Source organism: Myotis myotis, unplaced genomic scaffold (assembly GCF_014108235.1).
Source record: "Myotis myotis isolate mMyoMyo1 unplaced genomic scaffold, mMyoMyo1.p scaffold_m19_p_54, whole genome shotgun sequence".
Taxonomy (NCBI): Eukaryota; Metazoa; Chordata; class Mammalia; order Chiroptera; family Vespertilionidae; genus Myotis; species Myotis myotis.
Window position 1 is genome coordinate 65,393 of NW_023416362.1, and position 16,213 is coordinate 81,605.

Here is a 16,213-nt window from a genome sequence, read left to right on the forward strand (position 1 = left end):
TTTCATTTCTTATAAATTTATTACATAATATTATAATAATTATTATCAATAATAATAATAATATAAGAAACATAGATCTCTGTGGGGTGTATCACAACATCAGGGTCAGGAGGCCTCAGGACTGGAGCAGGGGGAAAGCCCCTGGATGGAACTCCATACAAAAGGAGGGTGAAGCGGTACTGACCCTGTAAAGTTAAAAACCCAAATTGAACGGAACCAAAAACCCACAGGTGAGTGTGAGACCGAGTGTGTATGTGGCAGCCTGTTACAGTCACGGCTGCTGTGTGATCTGGTCTGTTAGTGAAGGGTGGCTGGGTGTGACTCTGCCCAGGGAATGAGGCCGCTGGGCTGGGATGGGGTGGGCGGGCACAGACCGGCGTGCCAGGCCCCTGGGCTGTGAAAACGTCTGTTTTCTGGGTTTTTTATTTTTATTAAAAAAAGCTAGAAATATAAACAGAAACTTGTGAGTGACGTGGATGGAGCTTAGTCCAGACGCCAAACCCTAGGTTTAAAAACGTCCCAGGGCCCCCCCACCCCACAGGTCATTGCTGAGTGTGGGGAGTCACAGTAAGGGGGGCTGGGATGCCCTCGGGGGTCTCTGCTTCTCCCCAGGGTTTACGGTGGCCTGACTCTAGGGTTCTCCCTAGGATCCCCCAGAAGCCTGGTGGGGGGGGGCAGACACTGCCTCCAAGGGCCCTGGGGGGACACCCCCAGCAGCAGAGCTGACCGGTAGCCTGCTCGAGCCAGGCAGGACTCTGGAGGGGCAGGCGGGACAAACGCAAGTCCCAGGGGACAGAGGGGCCTCTGACTTTCTTTGGAAGCGGATGGGGTGCTTTCAGGCATGCACCCTGCACATGCTCCCGAAACCCTGGCACTGGTTCAGGGCCCCCCGCGGCCCGCTCCCTCCTCAGGCACACACGGGGCTCCGAGGCACTCAGTCGCACCCAGAGTTTCACACAGTCACACGCTTGCACACACACAGGCGGGACAGGAGACTTTGGGGTCTGAGGCAGAGGCTTCTTTGCTGTAGTTGCCCAACAATGTGGGGAGGAGGCTAGACCCCTCCTGGGGAGGAACCCCGTGAGGGGAATGGCTGGGAGCAGGTGCCAGGGCCCGTCCCCACCCCTGGCGAGGGTCTCCCAGGCCCCCAGGCCTAGTGCCCTGCAGGCCTGGCTGCCCGCTGCCCCTCCTCCACGCAGCACCGGAAGGGTCGTGGGGCACACTAGAGCTCAGCGAGGGGAGAAAGCCGAGGCAGGGCCCCAGGGCGGCTACTAGGACCCTGGCCAACCCCAGACCAGCTGGAGCATCCTCCGCCCACGTGGGGTGGCAGTGGCAGTGAGGGGCCAGAGATGGAAGACTGGGCAGCCACAGCGGAACCAGTAGGAGGCTGGGGGGCGGGAAGGGAAGCTATTAAGGACAGAGATATTTGTTCCTTTTCTCGTTCCAAATATAGAGTGGATTAAAATATGCAAAACAGGGGGCTCCTAGGCCCCCAACCGAGAACCCCAATGTCTCCCCCCTCCCCCCCGAGTCACCAAGGTGTGTCCTGACCCCTCGCATGCTGGACTAGGTCCCCCCTCTGGGAGCAGCCTCCGGAACCTGTGTGAGAGCCGGTCAGGCTGGAGACTCCTCCCCAACCCCTCCGGCTCCACCCTTTCACCCGCATTCCTGACCGTGTGCTGGGGTGGGGCTCACCGGCCGTGGGAGGGCGCTAAGCAATGTACAGGGCAAGTCTCCGAGCCACGGCAAACAGGACGATTCATGCAACATTCCTGGCCCGGGCGCCTTAGTTGGGGGCAGGGGCCGAGCCCGCGGCCCGGGGTGGGGGTGGGGGTGGGGGCCCTGCCCGCAGGGCGCGGCCGGCGCGTGGAGGGGGTGGGGCGTCAGCTGCCCTCCAGCTGCCTGAGCGCGCGCTCGATGTTCATGCGGTGGCCCACGCGCGTGACGCCCAGCTCCACGAAGTCGTCCTTGGTGAGGGCCGGCAGGTGCGCGCCCTCGATCTCGTGGTCCTCGAAGCGGTCGCGGTGCTCGCCCAGGTGGATGCTCTCCAGCCAGTCGCCCACGTCGAACTTGCTCCACAGCTGCAACGGCTTCTGCTGGAAGGGCCTGCGCGGGCCGGGGCCTCCCGGGCCGGGCCCGGGGGTGGGCGAGGGCAGCGGCGAGGGCGAGGGCGAGCGGCTGCGCGCGCTCACGCTGCGCACCACGAAGCGCACCTCCTTCGGCTCGTGCGGGATGGAGAGGCTGGACGACTTGAGGATGGTGGGAGGCGTGAGGCCGAAGGGCCGCCCCGCGCCCCCCGCGCCCGCCCCCAGCCCCTCCACCCGCTCCAGCGACGCGGGCTTCACTGGGCTCGGGGCGCGCCGCGCCAGGGGGTAGCGGCCGCCGGGCCGCACCTGGAAGGAGGCCCCGCCGCCCGGGCCCCCAGGGCTGCGCTGCGCTGAGATGGAGCTCAGCTCACCGAGGCTGCTGAAGAGCCTGCGGAGGGAGAGGGGTCAAGGCCAGGTGAGGGGCGCCGGGCGGGATAGGGAGGGCTCAGGGGAGCGGGGTCACTGGCCAGGAGGACGCTCAGAGGGGGCTGGGACTGGTGGGGTAGCCTTAGGGCCAGAGGAAGCAAGAGGGGGGATGGCCATGGTTATTCCCCGCCATTTTTGTGGCTCCCAGGTGAGAACCAGTGCCATGCTGGTGTGTGTGTGTGGCGGGGGGAGGGGGGCCCCTAGACTGAGTGGAATGAGGAGCAAGAAAACCAGCAGCCCCTTCACTCCACAGGGGCTCCAAGACCCGCCAGCCACCAGAGGAAAGGCAGCCTCTCCTGCAAAGGGCTGCTGCCCATCCACCCGGCCCTGCAGGGGAGGCTCTGGCAGAAACCTCACCAGTCCCCATGCAGCTCTGTTCTCAGGAGACCCCGAGCAACTAGGGCTGGCTGCAGGGAGCTGTGTTGTGAGAAAGGCTGGCTGTGGCTGCAGCACGAGCCTGAACAAGTCCGTGACACCAGACAGACCACACGGACAAGCAGCACGTGCAGGGCGGGCCTGAGGCAGCGACACCATGACACCGTCTCCCTGCACAGGCCTGCGCACGGCAGCAGCAACAGCATCCACACGTGTCACAGACATGCAGTGGCAGAGACCTGCTCATGACAGGGACGCAGCACATGTGTGCGGGCATGCACACGCACACATACACACCCACACACACAATTGACAGATGGTACCTCACTTCCCAACATCATCTGGTGGGACCCTCCAGTCCCTCGCCAGCGTGGCCATGCCGGGAGGCCTGCTGGGGGACTCCCATGACACCCCCCTTCCATCCCCTAGTGTGGCCAGAAGCCTCAGGAGGCTGCCAGGGGCCCCGCAGCCCCGCGAAGCCGAGCAGAGCGGAGCCCGGGCGGCCAGGTGCAGCGCATGGACAGAGGCATGGGATGAGCATGCTCACTTACACAGCCGGTGCTCAGGACCACCGCGCAGCTAGACAGAGCAGCCACATGCAGATGGGCAGGAGAGAGCAATGAGAGAGAGTGTTAGCAGCCCGGCCCACACAGCAGGCACGCGGCCCACAGTCACGACCACAATCAGGGCAGCCAGGGGCAGGGACCCCTGGCCGGACAACCAGTGAGGGAGGAACTCCAGTGCAGTGGGCCCAGGTGTGATGGGGGGAGGGGGCAAATCTGAAGCTGCTGGGGGTATGGGAGGAGCCCAGACTGGGGCAGATCTGGCTGGCTCCTGGTTTGCCTGAGACCTGTTCTCTGGTTTGTGAGGTACAGACCACAGAGTCGCACCCACAGGCTGTAATGACCACCCCCAGCCAGGCTCCAACCCCGAGTGCAGCAAGTGCTCAGCAGGCTTCTGGTATCTGATGTCTCGTGTCCCCTCACACTCCACTCTGCTTCCATCCCACCTGCCTCTGCTGGCTAAGGAATCCCCTCGGGGCACCCCCACCCATCTCGTGCCATCCTGAATTGGCACCCATCCCACAGCATGGGGTGTTCTCAGCATCCAACCTCCCCTTAAAGCAGGTTTTGTCTTTTCATCTCCCACCTGAGCAGGGCAGCCTCTCCCTGGAGACCCAGTTCTGTCCCTCCTTCCACTGGCCCTCTCTCCTAGCCTCTTTTCCTACCATCTCCTCCCAACTCATTCAACCCACAGCAGAGCCTCTTGAAGAGGCGAGACCATGCCCTCCGCCCCAGCAGAGAGGAGCCCCAAGGACACCTGGGGTGGGCCCAGGAACAGACACCAACCAGAAGAAGCCCCTGTCTGACCAAACCTGATCTCCATGGCACCGTGGAGCAGCAGAGGCAAGAAGAACGTCCAAGGGGGCACTGCAAGGGGGTGGTGGGTGCCGGAGGTAGTGACACTAGGGAGGGGGCAGTGCTGGGAAGATGCTAAGTGGCCTGTGGGATTGGGCCCAACACAGGCACCCCCACCAGGGCCCTCACACAGCAACCCTAGCCTGGGACAGAAGTGTAATGATGACTTGACGGGATCACAGCCAAGCTGCAAAGATGGTCTGTGTAGGCAGTGCTGGAGCCCTCCTGCCTGACGGGTGAGTCGGAGGCCTGGGGTGAGGGTGGGCGGGCTCCAGAGAACCTGGGGAGACTCTCCCTTGGAGGAGTGCTGGGTTCAGGGAGTTGGGCACCGGCTAGACTGGGGCTGGTGCCAGGAGGTGCTACGAGTGAGGGACTGAAGGGCCATGTGCCACCAAGCTGGAGTGGAGGGAGAGGGCCAGCTCATGCCTAAGGTACCCAGATCATGTTGGAGGCAGGAGGCCTAGAGGAGCCTAGGGCATGGTCCAGGGCACAGCAGGAGTGGCTGGGGTACCACCGCCCAGGTGTCTGCTCCTCCTTCCCTACCTGTTGGGGACAGGGAACTGCCCACATCGTCCCAAGGGCAGGAGTCCCCGCCGTGTCTGCACACCCATCACTGTCCATCACCCCTCTCAGCTGTCTGACTGGCCCCCAGCCAGGCTCCCACGCCACAGCACCTGCCAGCCTGCCACCCTGTAACACACAGTCCCATCGCCCTGACGCCCTGGCACCCCTCCTCCAGGCAGCTCAGCAGCCTCCCAGCATCTCTTCCAGCGTCTGGATCTTGTACTGTCCTGCCTCCTGACACCTCAGCCAGCCAGTGAGGTCTGGCCAGGCTGTCAGCAGGACCCCTTGCTGACCTGTTGCCTTTTACGGTGCCCTTCCCACTACCCTTCCTCCCTACTCAGGTTTCCCAAGCTGCCCTCTTAGTTGGCACTTTCTCCCCCATCTTTGCTACAGCCAATGTGCCCACATGGGTGGCCTGGCCAGTCTGGGTCTCCAAACATGCTCTTCCTCCCCCCAGGCCTCCCCCTACCAGGGGCCTGCAGCCACCATCGGCCTCCCCATGATGTCAGCCTCATGGCTGCCAGTGCCCAGCTGCCAGCAGTAACCCAGCCCTGCTCCTTGGCCCAGCCACCTGTGAATCCAAGGTCTCACCCAGGACCTTGCATCCCACTTCCTCACAGCTTCCCTGAACTCGTGGTACCTAACACAAAGCCAAGAACACAGATGCACTGAAAAAATGACACCAAACAAAAGTAACATGACTCCCAGGCTTGACTACTTGTGGGCCGTTGGTGTCAACAGGCCAGAACACGTCCACTCTCTGGCCTGGCCTCTGCCTCGGGGCTCTGGGGCAGCGCTGAAATAGGACAGGCAAAGGCCTGGGGCCTCTGTTGTGTGGGAACCTCGTTTAGGGAGATAAGCCTGAACAGGAGCACAGAATTAGACACAGGCTTGTAAGTTCCACCCACGCCAGTCACAGCGCCCACCCCTGCTGACGGCTCCAACCTTGACGTGCTACAAACGCCCCTACACCCCCTCGTCTGCAGCCCCTTCCCGATCCCCCATCACATCTTCTGGGAACACATTGCATGTGTCCCAACCTCATGTCGCCTACAAGGACATCCTGGCCCCAGCGCCCCCACTCTGGCCAGCACACAGCAAGCGTCTGTCCAGGTTTCAGAAGAACTAGCCCTGCAGTCACACGGGGTTTCCTCCAGATCCCTGTCACACATGTGAACAGGACGGGGCCCAGTAGGAAAGGGTTTCTTTGGCATCTCAGGAACTTTTGTGAGGCACTGACTAGTGATCTACTGAAGAAGCTGACAGGCGTGAGACTACAGCACACAACATGTCAAAGGCATTAAGAAGTACTGCAGGCAAGAAACCTTTTAACTTGGTGTTTCCCAAGCTATGTCACTACAAACTGTCCCCTATAAAGCCAGATGTGAGGGCCATACGGCTGTGAAACAGCCACAGCAGAACTGAGTGTTGCCGCGGGGCTCAGAGACTCTGTGGACCCCACACCACTTGTGGGGTCAGATCTGACCACAGAGCCTGGAAGACAAATGGAGTTCAGGCAGATGGGGACCTCAGAGAAAATGTGGGCTCTGAGCAGACAAGCGTTCTGTCTCCCAGGCTAGACCCAAAGCTGGGATCACAGAGCAGGTGGATGGCCTGGTATCAATATCCCCCAAGCCAAAGGTCCTGGCTGGACCTTCCAGGCAGTAACCAGCAGCTGCATCCTCCACCTTCACCCGAAAAACAAAGAATGCCCCCAGCAAATGGGCTGGTCATTCCTACGAGTTACCGAGCTTCAGATCCATGACACACCGGGCGGCTGAACTCGCCCAGAAAGATCTCAGGCCCCAGAGTATCTTGTGGCTAAAGGACATCAGAGCCTGGACTGAGGCACCCCCTGAGTGGGAAAGGTGGGCAGAGAGGGGCATGTCTGACAGGTGAGGACAGAAGTGGGTCTAGAACACATGTGGGACTGAGACAGGAAGCAGAAGTGTGATGTATGGCCAGTGCCTGGGGCCTCTACCAGAAACAGTCCTGGGAAGGAGAGAGCCTTCTTGGACATTTGTCTCCAAGGCAGGACCGGCAGAAGTGTTGTCACTGAATGAGAACTGACTGCCAGACTCTAGCCACCACTGTCTGTAGGACAAGAGCAGCCGCGACAGGACCCAGCCACTGCCAGCCACGGGGAGCATGATCCCGTGTACCACAGTGCCCTGCGCACACGGCACACGGCACCCTGCTCCGAGGGCAGAAAGGGGAGCAAAGGGAGAGGGAGGAAGTGTGAGCAGGAGCCCAGGGAGATGCGAAGGAGAGGCAATTTCAGGCACCTGGCAGATTGGGGGCACTGAGTGGGCTCGAGTGCAGGGATTTCAGAGCACAAGTGAACTGGTTACACACTCCTAATAAATAGTGCCAACCACAGAATGGATGCATGCGCTTCTGTGTGAGACGACTGTACATAAACCCCAAGTCTGTCGCCAGGAGGGTTTTGGGAACAGAGGCTCCCAATGGTGGACAGAGAGCAGGACCCCCAGGTCAGACAGATGCTGCCACCTCCTGGCTGGAATGCATTCTTCAGCACGTCAGTTCTGTCTGGCCATGGAGACTGTCAGTGTCCGGTAGCAGAGTGGCTGCAAGGATGAACGGAAATGGCACGACATCCTCTCAGGTCACGCCCAGCATGCATTTCCCCACAAGGACTCGAAAATTAGCCTGGCTGCACGCTGGGGGCCAATGATAGCAGAGCCATGAGAGCCTGCCACACTGCAGTCCTGGGCGTGGAGCTTCGCAGGGGGCGCTGCCTGCCATCCCCACCATTTCACAGGAGAGGGACTGTGGTTCACAGCGTCTAAGTGGCTTGTCCAAGATGACAGCGCTCAGATGCGACCTGCTGAGGGTTGAAATCCAGGGCCATGTGACCCCAAGCTGATGTCAGGCAATGAAGTGAGTTACCGAAGTTGGTGAAGGCCATGTCGCAAGGATGTCTGTTGTTTAAGGGTGCCTGGCACCTGTACCTCTGGAAACAGCACCTGACTTTCCCTGGAGAACCTCCCTCTGTCCCTCTCAGCGCCAGCTCACTAGCTGGGCGGACCCCATGCCCAGGCTTCCGGGACAAGCCTGGCCGATGACAGCCGTGTCTCCCTGGCCCCAGTGATCGGCTCAGGGGAGAGCAGGGAACCATGGGAAGCAAATCAGAAGACAGAATTCTGCAGTAACTACTGAGTGAAGGAGGCTCACTTTCCAGTGGGTGCAGAACAGATGAGATGCAAAGAACGTGCCTTCCCACCCCATGTCTGAGAAATGAAATGAGCACAGGGTTCTGGCACAACCCAGAGCCAGGGGAAAAGAGCCCCTGCTGCTGACAGGGGAGAAATGTTGAGGATGACCTGTGGGACGGTGAGTTAAGAGAAGGGCGAGTAGGAAGAGGCCAGCTGAGCAATCCCTCCCCCCTGCCCTGTGACAGCCCCAGCCGTCCCATTGGAGCCAGCACAGAGAATGACAAAATCTGGGCTCGACAACCAGTAAATCTGAGCCACGCATCTGTCCTGTGGGGTTTGTCCTGAGCCACCTCCCTAGATCTCAAAGCACAAAAGACAGCACTTGCATTGGGCTTCATTCTTTCATCTGTTTAGCAAATGTTTATTGAGGGTCTGCACTGTACCAGGCACTGTGCTACCCACTTTAAATGGCTTTGATTTTCATCGGGACCAAGGGGCACAGAGGGAGGAGGAGCGGAGAGGATGGGGGTGGTTGAGGCTGGTCAGGGAAGCCCACACCTCCGGGTCCTCATCCCAGCTGGACACCGGCCATGCTCACAGTGCCTGCTCTGAGGGCATTTTCAACACTGCCCTGCCAGGAAGGGGGCTTTCACATGCCACTGGGAGATGGAAGAGGACAAAAGGGAAGAGGGTCCCAGAGCCAGCCCCTGGGGTGACAGGAGCGGGGCCACACTCTTGGATTTCTGCCCGGCACTGGGAGCTTCCCAAACCCCCACTTATCCTTTGAATCCTGAATTGGAAGAAGACAGATAAGACAAGCCCTTGTGAGTGACACCTGAACCCTCACTGCTTTGTGAACTCTGCCTTCAAAGTGGACAGGAAAAGGCTGGCTACATTTGGTCAAGGTAACAAGAAGTGCAGGGGGGGGGGGCCTTAGGGGCAAAGAAGGGTCAACCAGTGACCAGCTCTGCCTCAGACAAGCACCCAAGGAGCCACAGGGGTCTCCATGGGGGCAAAACCCAACCAGGGCACAGGGTGGCCCCTTCAAGTTCCCACCTTGGGCAGGAGGTGGGAAAGTAAGAGAGACAGAGGGATGGGGAAGGTCAGAGAAGGCAAGAGGCCAGATGAAGGGAGCAGGGAGATGGAGTGGCTTCCATATAAGGACGGCTTCTCCATGCACCTTCAAAACCCCACAGTCTGTCTAAGAGACTCCGAGGTGGTGCTGAGAGACAGAAATGTTTCTGGGACAGAAAACAAAAAGTTGGTGTGGGTCCCCCAAGGAAAAGGACACGAGGCAAGAAAAGCTACATGAAGGGCGTCCCGGCCACATGCAGCCACGTGGCCACAGCAGGGAGGACCCAGGGCCAGAGGGAAGCCAAACAGGGCAGGGAGGTGCGACTCTGGACTGGGCCACAGATGCCACTTAATGGCAGAGCAGCTTTGGTCCAGGGTGAGCTGCAGGAACTCCAGGTGGGAGCCTCCAGGAGAGCTGTGGAGCGGGGGCTCACCCCCAGCCTGGACCTCTGACGGTTATCCTGTCCCACTCTCAGCACCAAAGGGGTGGGGAGAGCAGCAGCCCCGACACTTCAGATCCCCTGAGAGAGCCTCTTGCCTCAGACAGACGAAGCAAGGCCAGATGAAGGACGGAGAGGTAGACAGGAGGACAGGAAGGGGTGGGACAGATGGAACCATGATGGACAAGAGGCAGACAGGGAGGCCCGTGGACATGGGACAGGACCCTCCCCAGCTGCCCTGCTCACCGAGCTGCCGCGATGGGCGACTTCTTAGAAGGGTCCAGCAGGCCGCCCAGGCCACCAGCCGGCTCCTCCCCCAGGGAGCGTGTGTCTTTGTTCAGCTGCTGCAGGCGGGAGCTGAGCTCACTGATCACAGTTGGTTTGTCATCTTCAGGCCCGGGGAGCCCCCGGCTCTCCATGGGGTCCCCCCACAGCTTGGACCTTCTCTGGAAGAGGTAGCGAGGGCGAGCAGGCCCAGCGACAGAGGCCAGCCCGGCGGAGGCGGCATGGTGCTGCTGGGCCATGAGCTCACTGTCCGAGGACTGCTTCAGCAGAGGGTCCCTGAAGGTCACCGGCCCCTTCCCCAGCGGGGACTTGAGCTTGGGCTTGGGAGGCACTGGTGGCTTCTCGAGTAGAAAAGTGTGTCCATCAGCGAAGGAGGTGTGGGTGTCAGTGAGCTCCCCGCTCTCGGAGCTCAGGGTGGACATGCTGGACACTGTGGAGATGGTGCTCGTGGTCTCCAGGTGGGGGTCGCTGGAACTGCGCGTGTCCACCTCCTCCACTCCCGAGTCAGCTGCAGACTCAGGGGCGGGGGGCAGCTCACTACTCGCCTTCCCTGAGGCCGGGCCTGGCACCGTGGCGGGTGAGGGAACTGGGCCAGGCAGTGTGGTGGTCAGAAGGAGCCCGTTGGCAAACTCTTCAGGGGGTGGCACCAGCCCAATGCGAGCCAGTTCCTCTCTGGTCTCCTCATCGCTAGAGGACAGCTGGGCGGGAGGCAGGTTCACAGTAAAGACCAGCTCTGGCTCCTCCTCCGAGCTGCCCTGGCCGGGCCCAGGTTCTTTTGGGGCACTGACAGGGGGCTGCGCCCGTGGGCTGGGCAGGGGCTCTGCCACCACGGCTGACTGTGTGGGTGCAGGGGCCAGCTCTGGAGTGCCTGCGCGCCCGCGCTCCTCTTCGGCCCCTAGCCCGCTGGGCTCCTGCCCGTTGCTGGTGGCGTGGACCACAATGAGGCCGGCAGGCCGCTGCAGGGACGTGTCCAGGACGCTGAGAATCATGGACTTCTTGTCCTCAGGTGACTTCCGCTCCTCCCTGGACGCCTTCTCCGGCTCCCTGCGTGCAGGCACCGGAACCCAGGCGGGGCTCCTCGGAGAGAAGGCGGGGGAAGCCAGGGGTCCTCGCTCGGAGTCGCGGGCTTGAACATCCACAAACAGGGGCCCAGGCCGATCGGCGTCAGGGCTGTGCACAGGCGTGGGGGACCGGGAGGGCGTCTGGGAGGCCAGCGCCCGCTCCCGGGCAGCCAGCGCCAGGGCCAGGGGCGAGCTGGGGTCCAAGGGTTTGCCGGTGAGCGGGTGGATGAAGGTGGAGCCGGAAGGCCCAAGGCTTGGGCCGCTGACCAACGGCTTCAAAGCAGAGACCGGCGAGGGCAGCAGCAGGTCACGGCCGGTGGCGGTCCCGGCCCCCAGGAGCCGCTCGTCGATGGAGCGGGAGGGCTGCAGGGACGGCAGGTCAGCGCTGGGGGGGCTGCCCTCGATGGCGCCCACCGACAGGAACACGGTGGAGCGGCGCCGCTCCTCCAGCCGCCGGTCCTTGGCCGGGCCCCCGAACGCCAGCCCGCCGTCCCCAGGGCTGTAGTCGAGGCCGCCGGGCCGAGGCCCGCGGTGCGTCGGGGAGGGGTCGCGGGCGAAGCTGCCGCCCCCCGGGCCCGGGCTGCCCACGGCCAGGCCCGCGCGCTCCTGGGCCTCCTCCACCTGCAGCTGCTTCACCAGCGGGCTCTTGCGGCGCTGGGGCTTGGACGGCGTGAAGAGGCTGGCGCTGAAGGCGCCCAGGTTGGCGTAGGGGCTGTCGGGGTCCGGCGGCCGGGGCCGGCGCTTGGGGCGCTCCGGTGGAGTGGCCGCGGGCGGGGGCCGGGCGTCGCCCGCCTCGGGGGCCGAATCCTGCAGGATGATCATGGAGCGCGCGCGCTTCTGCCGCTCCGGGTAGGGCAGCGGGCCCAGGGCCGCGCCAGCTTCGTACAGGCCGGCGGCCCCCGCACCCAGACGCGCCTCCAGGCCCGGTTTGAAGCTGGAGCGCACCGTGTCGTACGCCCGGCCCGGCGGGGGCGGCGGCGAGAAGGCGGGGGGCGCCCCCGAGTCGAAATAATAGGGCGCGGGCGGGGGCGGCGGCGCGGTCTGCGGCGGGGGCGGGATGCCGCGACCCTCGCGCCCGGAGTCTTGCATCGACGTGCTCCGCGGGAAGCGCCCCTCCAGCAGGGACGCCAGCTTCTCATCCTCCCCTGCGGACAGAGGGCCCCGTGAGACTGGCCAGGCGCTGGGAGCCGGCGACTTCCGGAAGGCCCCTTGGACCCCAGCACCTGCCATCGGCAGAATCCGCCACGTCTGTCTCACCCCAGGGCAGCCAGGGATCTGCACCCCAATACCATTGCCAGTTTCGGCGGGGGGGGGGGGGGGAGGGTGTTCTTGTGAAGACTGGGGAGAGGAGTCAGTTCAGATATAGGGTAGAGGGGGGCCTGGAGAAAGTACCCAAACTCTGACCACACAGTTGGGGCCAAGACCTGCCCCAAACCTGGGACATAAAGGGGCTCAAATGAGACACACCCCAGGAGGGTAGGAGAAGCCCTCCAGTCATGGAGGTGGGGTACAGGGCTTCCCGAGTCCAATCACAGCTCAGAACCGATCACAGCCTGCAACCAGCAGGTTTCCAGGGGGGACCTGGGGGCAGCCAGAGGCAGAGAAAAGGGTACTTTCTGAGCAGGAAGGATCCATTGCAGACACAGGGACAGAAGGGCTTTGGCCAGGGAAGCCACGCCTCTGGCAGGGAGACAGCTGATGCCCAGGTAAGGGGGTGCGTGGTGCATGTCCAGTACAGGGTCAGGTGGATGGAGTGGACCGAGAGGCTGCCAGTCACTGGGAGGGAAAGAGGGTGGATGGAAATGGAACTGCAGGCTGACCACCCCACATTTTGGTTTTACTCCCTGCTGGTTGTGCAACCCCAGGCCAAGTCCCGAGCCCCTCTGAGCTTCAGTTCTCTCCTGGGCAACACACATTAAAATAAACCCCACTCTGCCTGCCTCGGACATAGTTAGGGTCTGAGCAAGGGCAGGTGGGAATGCTCAGAGCCCACATCTCCCTGCTGCCCACCTGCAGACCAGCAGGGCCTCCTTGTAGACACCATGTGGACACCTGTGCTGCAGGTGTGTGCACATAGGCTGCAGGTGCAACGGCCCAACCCAAGGAGAGTGCATTAATGGCTCTCCACGTCGACACACACGTCTCTTGTGGAGTGCCTTTTGGGGATGTGCACCTGGCCTCCCTCTGGACTGGGTGATATTTTTATGAACTCAACAAGATGCCTCTTGCCTGTCCCCAACCGCCTCCCCCGTTAGCCAGCCAGTGCTTGCGCCAGGCCGCCTACGCCCATTTGCTTCTTGGCCTGCTTAACAGCTCTCATATCCCCAGCTCAGCACGGGTGGACTTTTGAGTAAAGAGGCCTTATTGTCTGACGTCCCTTAACCTATCAGCACTTCAGTTTCCTCATCTCAGGGGCACTGCCCTCCCTGCTCCCTCCCCCATTGTGGGCCTGTGTGAGGTGGAGCCATTTAGAGCTTACAAAACAGGGCTAAGCACCTAGATGGGACCCAGGTCGTCATCATCATCATATCAGGTCTGCCTTCCACCCCTTTGCTGGACACAGGAACACAGTATATAAACACCCACCGCCCACGTGCGTGAGACAGGTACACAGGGAAGCCGGTGCCCCAGAAGCTGCAGGGGGTGTGATCTGCCAAGTTCTAACTTCAAGTCCCTTGCCTCGGAATGAAATGGAGAGTCTGTTCTGATGCCATCTTGGGTGGGCAGAGAGCAGTACCCCAGCACTTCAGTGCTGGCCCCCAAATGCTAGACCAACACCACCAAGCACAAGCAGTGGCCCAGTGTTCACTCAGTGCAGCCCCTGGGGGAGCCTCAGAGCGGCCCTGGAGGTAGGCAGGCACTTGGTGGTCCCCACATTTCCACATCAGGACCCTGAGGTTTCAAGGACTGAACCATGTGCCAAGGCCACACAGCCAGGACAAGGGGCGGGCTCTCCAGGAGTCTGGTAACTTGTTTGGCAGGCCAAGAAGAGGGGTCAAAGATGAGCACCTTTTGCCCTGGCTGTTGTTCTCAGTGGTTAGAGCACTGGCCCATGCACCGAAAGTTCTCGGGTTCGATTCCCAACCAAGGGCACGTGTCTGGGTTGCGGGTTGGAGCAACCAATAGATGTGTCTCTCTCACATCTCTCCTCCCCCTTCCTCCTCCTCCCTCCCCCTCCCCCACTTCCTCCCCCTCTCTCTGAAAATCAATGGAAAAAATCCTGGGATGAGGATAAACAAAATGATGAGCCCCTCTCAGCTCATTCACGGCCCAAGCACTGAAAGGTCTAAGAGGGTGAGTGGGAAAGAGCTGCCATCCCCATCTGGGCTCATGTCCCAATGGGCAGGCACTTGGATGTGCACTTGTATGTCCTGGGACTGGGTGTAGCTGAGGGACAGCCTCTGGCAGAGTGAGGTCAGGTGGAGAACAATGCGTCTGGCAGGCCCAGGTCAGAGGGAGGCGGAGACAGATGGCCCCTGATGAAGCAGAAGAGGGCTGGGGTCGGTTCCCCAACACCCCAAGGCAATTGGGAGCCCACAGAGGGTCAACTGCAGGGATGAGGGATGATATCTGCTCTGCAGAAGTCCCCATCTGACCTGTGGGTGGAGCTGGGAAGGGAGGTCTGAAGGACACCAAAGCTGTGATCCAAGAGCAAGACACTGAGGCCCGGCCAGGCAGGGCTACAAAGCTGGTGAGGAGTCAGGCACAAGGCATTTGAGGAGGCAGTGTACCCCTAATTTGTCAGGGGAAGCAGAGAATAAGGAGGAAACCATGGAGGACTCCCAGGGCTTAGGCCAGTGGGAGGAGGAAGGAGGGAGGTACCTCTGAGCTCCAAAGTGGCTGCAGTCTCACCAACCCTCTTCCTCCTCCTCCCCCCACAGAAAGGACCCACAGCAGTCCCTGAAGGGGACTTTATGATGATGGCCTTTATCAGTCACTCACCACATGATCTCCCAGAAACCCCCACTCATCCTGCATGTCAAACTCAGACACACCCCTCCAGCCTGCCGACACCCAGGTGTGGCTGGTACCCCTAGTTGTCTCTAACTGGACATGCTCCTTCACACTCACCACAACTGCCAAACTGAGTTGTCTGCATATGTGTCACCTCCCCCAACTGAGCCCCCACACCTGGCCCAGGGTCAGTCTAGAGTGGGCATCGAGCATCAGAGGTCCTAGGGTGAATGAGGGATTGGGGTTTGGGCAACTGGTTGGCCAGGTGGGTGAACAGAAGACAGGTAAGGCAGCTGTGTGACCTTGGGCAAGTCACTTGGCCTCTTTGCCTCAGTTTCATCGTCGGTAACACAGGTACTAACTCTAGTGTTACCTCTTCAGAGTTCCTCTAAGGACTACGTGTGGCAGTGAGCATACGCAGTGTTGGCGTGAGTGTTGAAGGGGCATTTACTGGTTAACACATGATGGGTGTGGTGAGGTGTACATCGACAGATAGATGGGTAAGTGGACAGGTCTGGGGGTAGATGGATGGACAGGTGAGCAGGAGAGGGCACTGGATGCCTAGAAGGATGAGCAGCAGGTGGGGCTTGTTAGATGACCAGGCCCAGGGTCAAAAGAGGACATGGCCAAGTGTGGGGCATGACATCAGCTGGAATGTGATGTCCCATGGAGACAGGTGCAGAGGCAGAGAGACCAAGGACACAGCCTTGAGAAAGTTCCATGTTGCTGTGGTGTGGTGTCCTCCTTGGGGAGGACAGAAGGACCCACCTTGGTGTGTGGGGCTGGGAGAAGCCTGAACATGTGCAGCTGAGAAGTGTCCTAAAACTTGGAGAAGAGTTACATGGACAAGGAAGCAGGAAAATCAACTGCGAATTGAAGTCCAAAAGAGAGGGCTGGTCATGGGCACCGGGAGGAACACCCTGTAAAACACTGGTGACCATGGTGGGAGCAACTTCAATTTTAGGTACAGAGCTAGCCTTCCCCCGGCTGCAGGCGGGGGACAGGAGACAGAAAGTATAGGTGACTTTGGAGAAATGGACTGTGAAGGAAAGGAGAGGTATTAAGGAAAGCTGGGGTACGGGGTGGGGGCAGGTTCAAGGGGAGGGTAGTTTTAGGACCAGAAATATGACATGTACTCAGGCATCCAGCATTGAAGACAAGGCCTAGGGAGGGTGGGAGCCATGGATGGAGGGTACCCACTGGACAGGAAGCCGTAGATAGGTGTGGGGGGAGTCTCAAGAGTCTGTTTTAGCAAAGTATCTCCGAGTTTGCCAAAGGACTGACCCCCACCCCCACCCCCACCCCCACATATGTCCACATATGAGATCTCTGGGCTAGGGCCAGGGAGAGGCA

The 16,213-nt window shown here is 60.9% G+C and overlaps 1 protein-coding gene across 6 annotated transcripts in view; it reads right to left on the bottom strand.

Moving 5' to 3' along the window:
* SHANK3 (SH3 and multiple ankyrin repeat domains 3) overlaps positions 1–16,213 on the bottom strand; it is a 48,659-nt gene continuing 32,446 nt past the window's right edge. For 3 of the 6 annotated variants that reach the window (XM_036311308.1, XM_036311307.1, XM_036311312.1), the window contains 2 exons: positions 9,807–12,051; positions 1–2,475 (listed from right to left, as the gene is read on the bottom strand). In XM_036311308.1, coding sequence (XP_036167201.1) covers positions 1,884–2,475; positions 9,807–12,051 — 2,837 coding nt within the window. In that variant the 3' untranslated portion in view covers positions 1–1,883. Of the gene's footprint in view, positions 2,476–2,637; positions 7,459–9,806; positions 12,052–16,213 lie in introns of those variants that run through there. The other 3 variants (XM_036311311.1, XM_036311310.1, XM_036311313.1) reach the window with 3 other exon arrangements.